The 12,817-nt window shown below is 41.0% G+C and overlaps 1 protein-coding gene across 1 annotated transcript in view; it reads right to left on the reverse strand.

Moving 5' to 3' along the window:
* The window catches only part of LOC126190844 (ras-related protein Rab-23), a 516,569-nt gene that overhangs the window by 16,363 nt on the left and 487,389 nt on the right, over positions 1–12,817 (reverse strand). The window contains exon 4 of the mRNA XM_049931429.1: positions 1,627–1,789. Coding sequence (XP_049787386.1) covers positions 1,627–1,789 — 163 coding nt within the window. The remainder of the gene's footprint in view (positions 1–1,626; positions 1,790–12,817) is intronic.

Raw genomic sequence — 12,817 nt, forward strand, 5'->3', positions numbered from 1 at the left:
TCGTAGATTTATCCTACCCCATCAGGGGCTGGGCCACCTGTGAAAGCAGCCATGTCATTTACCAGCTCTGCTGCAATCATTGCACAGCTTTTTATATTGGTATGACTACCAACCAGCTGTCTGCCAGGATGAACAGACTCCGCCAAACTGTGGCCAAAAACAAAGTAGACCACTCTGTGGCACAACATGCAGCTGAACACAACACACTTGATTTCAATGGCTGCTTCACTACCCAAGCCATCTGGATCCTTCCCTCCACCACCCTTTTCTGAACTGTGTGGATGGGAGTTCTCCTTACAACACATTCTCTGCTCCCGTAACTATCCCGGCCTGATCCTACAGTAACATACTGCCTCCACACCCTCGACCCAACAGTTTCCGTCCTATCATCTCCACACCATTCTCATCTCCCACCCGGTTTATCTGCAGCCGTCTGCCAACACATCCAGCTGTCTTTCCTCACTCCTCTCCTTTTTTGTTCCTTTTCCCCCCCGCCTCCATATCCCACAACTTCCTGAAGCTGTGCTTGTCGGCAGTCTACCCCTGTCCCCTACACCCTCCGGATTGCTGCTTGCATCCCATGTGATGTTGTATTTCGGCCCAAGATGCTGGAGTTGGCAGTTGTGTGGATGTGAGGTGTGCTTGCTTTTGTCTCTCTCTCTCTCTCTCTCTCTCTCTCTCTCTGTGTGTGTGTGTGTGTGTGTGTGTGTGTGTGTGTGTGTGTGTGTTCTCTTTACTGACGAAGGCTGTGGCTGAAAGGTATAAGTGAGTGTCTTTTAATCGTGCACATCTGCAACTTGATGTGTCTCTTACAGTAAGTAGCAACCTATCTTTTCCTACATTTTTTAAGAACTATTACTATTTTAAGTTTGGGGTATTAATGCCCCCATCTGATTAAACTGCATCATAATTTATGGATGACTCCATTTAATTAATGTTCATTTACAGTTAGTATTAATTTCAAATTTATAATTTTATTCATATTTATTTGCTGAGAAAACAGGCACACATTTTTTTTGCAGCAGAAGTTAAATAAATTTTGAGAACTGAACTCCAGTGTTAAATTGAAAAATAAACAATTTCACCATTTACATAAGAACTTGTCTTCAAAATATTTTATCCTTCTCTGTTTTTCCATAGGCAGTTTATGGGAAAATTCTCAGAAACAGTCTATGGGATTATGTTACGGGAAATGATATTGTTTTTGAAATATATCTTTCATTGCAACTCTTTTATTTATGTAACAAATGAAAGTCAATGCCCAAATTGCCATACTAGGAGGTAGATGGAAACAGGTAGATGGAAACAAACAAAAAGCTAGTTTTTTTAGAAAAATAACCAACATCTGTTCTTGTTCTGCTCTAGAGTGCTGTGGCCACAAATGATCCATAAGAGTGAAACAGGGGTGTTCTGTCATGTAGCTTTCAGATACTCTATGTCAGGTCTCAAGAACACAGCAGTATTTAAATGTGAAACATTGATGTACAGCACTGGTGAGAGTCTAAAATTCTCTCTCTTTTTTTTTTGTGTGTGTGTGTGTGGGGGGGGGGGGGGGGGGGCGGAGGTGGTTGCTCTGGCTAACGTTGAGAAGGCAGAACAGTAAGCACCCCTTCTACTACCACATACCTTCATCTTCCAGGAGTGCGCAGCCTCGAAGGAGTCACGGTCAGTGGTAGAGAAGGCAAGCACGCACGCCTGGGCACCCCGATAGTAGGCCTTGGTGATGGCGTCGAACTCCTCCTGGCCTGCTGTATCCCACAGCATCAGCCGCACCTCCTCACCATCCAGCCTGCAACATGCAAACACAACAGTTTGATATTAGCTATGTGCTAAGAATACATCTTATGTCTTAGTTTTACAGCACACACCTACAGACAATAAAGAACCAAATCATATTATTATCTCTTTTTTTTTCAAATAATAACAAACACACTGTGTGCCACAGCAATACATAGGATCCACAGACTCCTAGTATGAATCAGTGGTGTAGGCCCTATGGGGAGATTTTGTGATAATTAACCCACAAAAATAACATTTTGGAGCAATTTTCAAATTTAAACCTATACCATAGCATTTATGTTTTTTTGTTAAATATATGAATTTTACAACAAAATTTCTCGGGTAATGAACTGATAAGATGTAAAAGTGGAATGAACTGAAATCAATAAGTTATTCAACTCAATTTATTAACACAGCTATGACAATTTAAAAAAAAAGAGTCAAATCCATGAAAAAATCAGTGTTTAAACTTTAGAAATATCAACTGTAACTAAAAGCAAATGTGTTTACTGAGCAACTAATAAAAGGACTGTAACAACCATGCAAAATTTAATTACTTTTAGTTCAAGTACAAACTGTACCAAACAATCTGCTTTCAGCTGAAAGTTTCAAATAATCTTATTGGCTGATTGGTTTGCCCATACACTGCCAACTCAAACTGAAGGCTTTCAACTGGCTGCCAATTGGAATTACTATTGTAAGAGAACTTGTATGACAGTATTAGGACAGACACATTTTTATTTAAATTTTTTGTGGTGTGGGCTCCTACACTGCAGCTCTGCTCTGTGAATCATAGAGTAAGTGCCAGACTTCAAGCTCAAAGATCAAGGGTCCAACCCCCCATCAGAGCAATAACTTTTTATGTTAGTTATCTACTCTTCCACCTTTGGCAATGATTTTTCTGTGTTCAACTGTAAGACTCCCTGTAACTGTTGGAGTAATTCAGTTTGCAGGTCAGGGGAAGGCACAGGCACATCCCATCCAAAAGGATCATGATCAGTGAACACCGCAGTGTTCAATTCAGCCTTCATGTTGAGGACAGATTTATTTAATAAAATGAAACTACGACCTAAAGCAAACTAATTATGCAACATAGGAGCTACATCTGACTGACCGGAGACCAGTCAGCAACTATGCACAATATCTCTTTTAGCAGCACCTGGTGGTTATGACTAAGCCAGCCATCAAAATATTGTGAAGAAAGGTGGCAACAAGAACTCAGTTGATCATAATAATGAGTACCATTAATCAGTAATGTACCAGCAAACTAAGAGACCTCAGCTTAAATGTATTTAGTTGGTCAGCTGTAATTGTGTGCTAGTATAACCATTTCCCTGAGGATAATGTTTGTTGGTAAAGTTTCAGTTACCAGTAGTGTGGATGTCACTGTCTTACTCTGTTTCAAAGATGGTTAGTGTTGGTGCCGATGTTGCAGTACTTTTTGAACCATAGAATTTTTATGTACTGTCTTGCTAAAATGAGCCATACACCAGTAGTTTCATGACCTTTGCCACTAGAAGTAAAGGAATAAATCATCTGCCATTTGAGAGCACACATACTGATAATTATGTGTTTCTGTGAAAGTGTGACAGGTCTTCAGCTGCAGATGTAATCCTCAGATCTCAATGCTGTACCACCTGTGTGCCTAAAGGTAATGTGCCCTACTAATATGGAATTCATGCACCTCTTCTGCCTTATTTCCAACCATCAAATGACACTGAAGTGATACAGACTTCTGTGAATGTTTTATTTCATAATAGATATCTTTTAAGGTAAAGAACAATTCACTGCTTTCCAGACTGGTAAAAACTGTACTGTCAGTTGCACTATATCCTACATATTATTGATCTTAAGTGATACAGTGCTAATTACATACTTGTATCTCCATGATACTGTCTACGGAGTTGATACGCCTGATAAAAGTGTGCTATGGGTCCAATCCCTGTCCCTAACTTTACATAATGAATTGATTAATATTTGTGGAGCAGTGTGTATACTTGTAAGCTGGAATAATGTGCTTTACAAATGCAAAGGAACAGAGTAAAGTCCTCTGTAATTTCAATTGTTTTCTTTTACCCCTTTTATTTTTGAAAGACTGTTGAAGGATACAGTAGTGGGGAAGGAGGTGAACTGTAGTATTCTCATAAATGCAAGATTTGTGCTGCAAAGGAAAGAATGGAAGGTAGAAGTCCTTAAAATATCAGATGCAACAGCAATGTTATATAGACAAATAATCACAAATATATAGCCATGGAAACTGAGATATCACAAATCTTTTCCAAGCAGATAGGGATGTCTTATTACAAGAGGACTTCACTCATCCAGAGAGGAATGTATGTGCTTAACCCTCACATGGTATCAGCTCTGGAAAAACACACTGTATGCCTGGGGTCTTTTTTGACCCCAAGTGATTCAAGCAACTTTATGGTGATAAAATTTGAAATGTGTCCACAACAATAATTATCATTTATTGAGAAACATAAGCATGATGTTGATATTACAACTGCATGGTTTCTTAGTATAATTAAATTACATATAAGTTGTAATTATTTACTACATTTGTTTGCACTATGAAAACATATTGTTTAGTTTGTTTAGTTATAAAAATTATTTTAACACAAAATATTCACAACCCACACACTATGTAACAGTACTGCAATTTAGTAATGTTATGTGGAATATCACTTAATAGAATTTTATTAGAAATACACTCCTACTTGCTTTCCAAGTCATATGACGAACAATCATTACACAACACACTTATCCTAGTATGTTATTTACAGACAAACTTTTAACATATCACACCGATGATCCACTTTCTTGCCCTTTAACCTTGGGCAGAAAACACACCACTTTCTTTTCAGATTTGGAACATCAGCTTCCTGGTTATCTTGGTTTTTTTTTTTTTTTTAAGGAGATCCTTGAGGCCCGAAGATATTATTGCTCAACGATTGTATTGTGTTCTGCACTGGGGTGACAGGATCTGTCGTTCAGTGTGAGGTTTGACTAGTTCTTTCCCTATTTCTGAGAGGAATTCTCTTCTTGCATTTTTACTTCTCATATCATGTAAAAATTTACAATACAGAACGTAAGCACCGAGAGAAGCTAAATTTAGTATATCAAAGAATACAGCAAGTGGCCACCTTCTTGTTCTATGTTTCACTGAATAATGTCCACCCATCTTATCAACCATATCAACTCCTGACTCTGTTGAGTTATAGAACTTTATTATTTCATGTTTATTGTGCTCATGCTCACTTATATCAAATTTTTGGTGTAGAATGGACAACAAAATGACTGATTTATTTTGTACAGAAACATACGAAGCTAAAACAGTATTCTATGCATACCCAAAAGTGGCTGGTAATGGACGCTTCTGTTTTGATGGCAACATTTCTTTTGGTATCTCTTTTCGGTTGGCCCGAAGAGTTCCCACAATAGTCAATTTGTTAGTAAGAAGTTCTTGTCCAAAATCAAAACTTGTAAAAAAGTTATCAGCCGTAATGTCCCTACCACTAAATCACGTACCATTCGTTTCCCTTGATTTGTTTCCCTTCCTTCAGCAGATTTCCCCGTATACACTAGTGCATTTATGACACAATTGGTCTCACAATTTACAGCAGCCAACACGTTTATCCCATACTTTTGAGGTTTCAAAGGAATGTACCTCTAGGATGGACACCAATCCCTGACAGTACACAGATGCTCATCAACTGTAATATAAGGTCCAGGGACATAAAACGAAATGCACGCATCAACGAACATTTCTAACACAGTTCCATAAGGTGCTTTTTTTTCTTCCCTTGGAAGTTTATCATTGAACTGGAGAGACATCAAAATATCACGAAATCTTGAAAAGCTCATTGTCACTCAAAAAATAGGTAAGCCATACTCTTCTGACCAAAACTGACTCAAAGGCTTCCCACATGCCTCATACAAGACAGCTATTATTAGTAGACCAAAGAATGCCTGCAGCTCTGTAGCATCAACTTCAATCCATCATTCAATAGTTGGGTACAGAATTTTGTTATCTTTTGGATGATTATTGGTACATACATACATAAATCCTTGTTCCATAGATCATGAATACAACATTTCGTAATGATGAGGAACGTGTCACTTTACACAAAATAATTTTTTTTATGCATTACTATTGCACTCCGCGTGTGATTGCTGATAAAAAGTCTGAAACAATCTGGCTTTGTCTGGAATTTTGGTCTAAGGTGACATGGAATATGCAGTTTCACATATTACATTCCTTGAAACCTGCTTGCGCACATCAGGTGGTACTGTGTTATATGTCATCTATCCACTTCTACACCCAAAAGAAGATGCACTCATAACCTGAATACCATTATCATCATCTTCACAGTCACTCATATCCGCTTCATCTCCGACCTGTATATCTTCCCCTATCATATTTCCATCAGCATCACTGTCATACCCGTTTCCAAAAATTGATTCATTATCAATATCACTCTCCCGTAAATCTGCCAAAGCCTGCTCGAGACTGTAGCCCCTTGCAAATTGACGAATAAACTATAACACCCTGTCTTCCTTCCACAAAACTCACGTCCAAACTGTGAATTTGTCGTAACAATGCACGTGAACGTATTTTAGATTTATTGTTTACAACAATGTACAAATGAATGTCGGTTTATAAGGTGCATTGTTGGCAAGATTTATTTTCGTAACAAAACATATATAACACTGAAAACCACATAACGAATACCTGGAGTATTTTCTGACCCCACTGCAAAAATTTCAAATTGTTGTACTACAAACTGTGATATAATCATAAATATTTTACCCAGTTATAATAAAAAGTCCGTGAATAGCTATCTGTAGGATGAGTAATCTACACCCACATTAAAACTGTTTATTTGTAGTTAAACGAGCCTTGTGGTCTAAAATGACCCGAGACATCATGCAAGGGTTAACTTGTGCTCTAGCAGACTGCTGTAGTCCTTGAGAGGTCCTGAGCCTTAGCGGCATTTCTGGGAGGCTCTCTGATAAGATGGAAGGTGGAACACTCCCTTTGTCGGCAACCTAATGAAGATTTCAAACTGTTTCCCCATTATGCCATAGGAGATTTTCTGTATGTCGGTTTGCAAAATTTGTTTGTCATAGTTGTGGTATTATCAGCTGCAGAATGCTGAGGGGGGGTTCAACCAATTGGTGAAAACCAAGCCATGAATTCACAGCTACAGTGCTAATTGCTCGAGAAGTAGGTGATGCTCTGAGATGGGATTTGGCAGTGGGTTGTTTATGAGGCCAGAAATTAAGTCCAACATGACTTGGATGTGGAATTATATTTACAGTTCACAATTTCGAAGACAGACTCTTCCTTCGTGCAGGAGAGGATGAGTACACTGTGGTACTATTGGCAAATTCACAATCGTAATTTTCACAAAGCTGAGAGCACAGCAGTTTACTCTAATCCTGTGTTGTTCTTATGCGGCAGTTCTGCATTGTTGTGGGGTAACAGCAGGAAGAGGTCCTGGTCAAAGTAACATATTTGGTTGAGTTTATTAAAATAGGGGTGAACAGCATTGTTTCCTAGTGTTACTGTTAATGAATGTTTCAGTTTGTTACGAATGAGTTAATATTGTCGACATAAAATACCATGATGGATATATGTGCTGAGATGGCAGAGTTAGAAGCCCAACAGCATACACGAAGTTCATGTACTGATGCTGGCCTTTTCTGGGCTAAGAATATTCTTGGTGAGTGCATAGAGTTGCCCGAAAATATAACACAAGACATAGGATTGAAAGTAAGCAAAGCAAACACGCCTTTGTGCTCCAACGCAGAGAAAGTGGAGATCATTGTTATAGTGGAAAATAGCAATGTTCCGTTTCTGCACAAAATCTTTTCCAAGGAAGCCTTCCATCTACCTTCAGTCCTAAGAATTTAAACTGGTCGACTTAGCTGACTGTTTTACTACCAAGGAAGATTTGTGTTCTCGCTAGCAGCAATCACAGCTTCATCATCAGCAAAGAGTCGTAGAATAATTCCTTTCGTTGAAGTTACATGTATAAAAATTTCAGTTACTTATCCATTGCCTCAGCGTATCGTCAATATAAATACAGTAAAATCTCGATTATCCGCAGGCGGATTATCTACTTTGCGGATTATTCGCGGCCTATTTCTCTCACTACTTTTGCTGCTGAATTTTTTTTTTTAACTCAAGAGTGGTCGCAGGTGAACGATAATCCGACGTTGCAACACGAATGTACTGAACAATGTGCAGTTAGCTGCTCGGACACAGCAAGCACTGTACCGTAATTGTAGCGGAAGATAATCATTGGTTCTATTAGTGCAGGACCATGTTTGAAAGCTGCTACAGCAGAAAATGCAAATAATCCGCAATACATAGTACTGATGCGCGAAATATGCCATTGATTTACAATGGGTATGAAACTCCTATCCTATCGGAAAAACGGAAACAAAGTAATTCAGTTTGCTAGCAGTTCTGAATTCATCTAAAGGTTACATACGATACTACCAGGATTATTCAGAATTACGATGCAATGTTCCTTCGGACATGCATGAGCCGATTTCTGAACGAAACAGGCACTGCAATATCGTATTTATCCGTCGACATCGGACAAGCGACTTTCAATTAAAATCCCTCCCCAGAACGGGAATTTAAATGATGGATGTACGATTGCAGGTTGTAGACAGATGGTTGAGGACATACTCGGATCACTGTATAAAGCTACACTGAAGCGGCAAAGAAACTAGTATAGACATGTGTATTCAAATACAGATATATGTAAATGTGCAGAACACGGCGTTGCGGTCGGCAGTGCCTGCATAATACAAGTGTCAAGCGCAGTTGTTAGATCCGTTACTGTTGCTACAATGGCAAGTTATCAAGCCTTAAGGGGCTCCGGAACGCCCTATACTTGCAATGTTAAAATAACGCTTATAAATTACATCTTTCCTCACAAAGTATTTGAGGTAGGAAGTTGAACTTTTTACAGATTATTCATTGGAATATGGGCTACAACTTAACACAGGGATTTTACAAAATTTTAGTTCAGTTATTAAAGATGATTTTTTTTCAATTGTAATGAAAATTCACAACATTTTTTTGCAATTTTTTATTTATATATTCAAAAATATACAGTTTTTTGGAAAAAGGCTGTGTTAAATTATGCAGAAGGTACTGTGTAACATTTACTGAAAGTTTGAAACAAATATGTTTGGAAGATCCTTAGAAAACATGTAATTAGTATGAGAAAATAAAAGTTTTGGGAATCGAGCGACAAAGATTGGATTAACTTTTTAGTGCATTCCAGGTCCATAGGATGGATTACCTTCATCCTCTGCAAACTCCTCCTCCAGCTTCCTCTTGTTCCTCCTCCTGTTTACTCTTGCTTGTATTTCTAGACTCTTTAACAGCCCTGTCTGCAGCCCGAAGGCGTTCCTTGTCTAAAGCAAGCATCGCTCGTACCATGTTAGAACCTATCTTCATTTCCATATTTCTAAATACCTTGCACCTTACAATGTTGCCATAATTGAAAGTCGCAAAAGCATCATACACACCAAAGTGAAGTGTTTCTATTCCAACAAATACAGTCTTGGGGATTCTCCATCATATAACACTATTTACACTTTCATTGGGGTTTTGAGTTTTTCCGTGAATACACTTTTTCAACAGTTCAGGTGCTGCTAAGTCTCTGAAAATAGGTTTTATCACCTCCGTTATTGCATGAGGCAGACTATGCTTATGAGTGTACACTTCGCCAGTTAGCAATCCTTTGTTATATTTACACCAACTGTCTTCTTCTTTGGGACACAAGCTATGTTGGGGATTTTCATCGGTTGAAGAAGTATGAAAAAAAAAGCCCAAACAGCCTTCTTCATTTCGTCGACACTTTGTGTATTTTGCCTAATAGCCTTTACTTTTACTCATTATTATACTTCAACAAAACAGAGACTCAAGAACAGAATTAATTACGAATATTTTTGAGATAACGACAGAGTAAATAAACATGAAACAATCGACAATCACACCAGCGATATATATTGAACCATCACAGGTTAGCCACAACACATACTTTATCTCACATCACTAAAATGTACCTTATGAACACGGACGTTAATAATAACACCATTTGACAGCAGTTTAACAGCGCCACAGTGGGTCACGCCCATGTAGAACACATTTCAAAAAAAAAATTTAAAAATAGTTGTAGTCTTCGGAATTGAATAAATTATATATCTATTAAAAGGTAATAGTCTGCAGATTCAGAAAACGCAAAAAAGTAAAAATTGAACTTTTCATGATTTTGAGCCTTTCCGGAGCCCCTTAAGCGAATTTGAACGTGGTGTTATAGCCGACGCACGAGCGATGGGACATAGCATCTCCGAGGTAGCGATGAAGTGGAGATTTTACCGTATGACAATTTCACGAGTGTGCGGTGAATATCAGGAATCCGGTGAAACATCAAATCTCCGACATCGCTGTGGCCGGAGAAAGATTCTGCAAGAACGGGACCAACGACAACTGAAGAGAATCGTTCAACCTGACGGGAGGGCAACCCTTCCGCAAAGTTGCCTGGTCGGACGAGTCTCGTTTCAAATTGTATCGAGCGGATGGACGTGTAGAGGTATGGAGACAATCGCACGAGTCCATGAACGCTGCATGTCAGCAGGGGCCTGGTCAAGCTGGTGGAGGCTGCGTAATAGTGTGGACCGCTGCAGCTGGAGTTGTATGGGAACCCGAATACGTCTAGATACGACTCTGACATTCCGACGGACTTGGCAATTCCAGCAGGACAATGCGACACCCCACACGTCAAGAATTGCTACAGAGTGGCTCCAGGAACACTCTTCTGAGTTTAAACACTTCCTCTGGCAACCAAACTCCCCAGACATGAACATTATTGAGTATATCTGGAATGCCTTGCAAACGTGCTCTTCAGAAAAGGTCTCCACTCCCTCGTACTCTTACGGATTTATGGACAGCCCTGCAAGATTCATAGTGTCAATTCCCTCCAGCACTACTTCAGACATTAGTCGAGTCCATGCCACGTCCTGTTGCGGCACTTGAGCGTGCTCGCGGAGGCCCTACACGATATTAGGCAGATTCTTTGATTCCTCAGTATATGTTGGAACGGTTTCAACAGAAAAGAGCAGAGGGCACACGAATACCCGGCCCAAAATGCGCCAAACACGCCCAGTTTCTTTTTTTCAGAATCTGGGTTTGAAGGAGATTTTAATGCACCTTCCGGATGCTTAACATGATTTCAACAGCGTCATGGTGTCCGGGAGATTGCCGTCCAAGAAGAAAAGTTAGGTGAGAATAATGAGGCTGCTTCTGAATTATGCAATTATTTGCAGGAGTTTATTATGCAAGGAAATTTATAGCTGATATTAACTACACTCCTGGAAATTGAAATAAGAACACCGTGAATTCATTGTCCCAGGAAGGGGAAACTTTATTGACACATTCCTGGGGTCAGATACATCACATGATCACACTGACAGAACCACAGGCACATAGACACAGGCAACAGAGCATGCACAATGTCGGCACTAGTACAGTGTATATCCACCTTTCGCAGCAATGCAGGCTGCTATTCTCCCATGGAGACGATCGTAGAGATGCTGGATGTAGTCCTGTGGAACGGCTTGCCATGCCATTTCCACCTGGCGCCTCAGTTGGACCAGCGTTCGTGCTGGACGTGCAGACCGCGTGAGACGACGCTTCATCCAGTCCCAAACATGCTCAATGGGGGACAGATCCGGAGATCTTGCTGGCCAGGGTAGTTGACTTACACCTTCTAGAGCACGTTGGGTGGCACGGGATACATGCGGACGTGCATTGTCCTGTTGGAACAGCAAGTTCCCTTGCCGGTCTAGGAATGGTAGAACGATGGGTTCGATGACGGTTTGGATGTACCGTGCACTATTCAGTGTCCCCTCGACGATCACCAGTGGTGTACGGCCAGTGTAGGAGATCGCTCCCCACACCATGATGCCGGGTGTTGGCCCTGTGTGCCTCGGTCGTATGCAGTCCTGACTGTGGCGCTCACCTGCACGGCGCCAAACACGCATACGACCATCATTGGCACCAAGGCAGAAGCGACTCTCATCGCTGAAGACGACACGTCTCCATTCGTCCCTCCATTCACGCCTGTCGCGACACCACTGGAGGCGGGCTGCACGATGTTGGGGCGTGAGCGGAAGACGGCCTAACGGTGTGCGGGACCGTAGCCCAGCTTCATGGAGACGGTTGCGAATGGTCCTCGCCGATACCCCAGGAGCAACAGTGTCCCTAATTTGCTGGGAAGTGGCGGTGCGGTCCCCTACGGCACTGCGTAGGATCCTACGGTCTTGGCGTGCATCCGTGCGTCGCTGCGGTCCGGTCCCAAGACGACGGGCACGTGCACCTTCCGCCGACCACTGGCGACAACATCGATGTACTGTGGAGACCTCACGCCCCACGTGTTGAGCAATTCGGCGGTACGTGCACCCGGCCTCCCGCATGCCCACTATACGCCCTCGCTCAAAGTCCGTCAACTGCACATACGGTTCACGTCCACGCTGTCGCGGCATGCTACCAGTGTTAAAGACTGCGATGGAGCTCCGTGCCGTGCGTGTGATCATTGCTTGTACAGCCCTCTCGCAGTGTCCGGAGCAAGTATGGTGGGTCTGACACACCGGTGTCAATGTGTTCTTTTTTACATTTCCAGGAGTGTATGACGTAAAACTTTTGTTTTTGAACAACGCTAATACATTATTGTGTACCTTCAATATGGATTATCCGTGGTTTTCAAGTCCTCAGTTACTGCGGATAATCGTGAGTTTACGTATTAAAACAGAATCTGAGACATTCCGCACGCTTGTCTCATTCGCAAATTTGTCCTGGGCTCAGATTATCCATTTTCTGCAACAAGAATGTAGCCAAAGGAGCAAGGAGGGGGGGGGGGGGAGGAAGTCCGGATCCCACCTATCACCTAAATGAAATTACAAATGATCTAGTTGGCGTGTAGTGAAACTGGTAAATATTTTTAGTTTAAAC

Source organism: Schistocerca cancellata, chromosome 6 (genome assembly GCF_023864275.1).
Source record: "Schistocerca cancellata isolate TAMUIC-IGC-003103 chromosome 6, iqSchCanc2.1, whole genome shotgun sequence".
Lineage (NCBI taxonomy): Eukaryota > Metazoa > Arthropoda > Insecta > Orthoptera > Acrididae > Schistocerca > Schistocerca cancellata.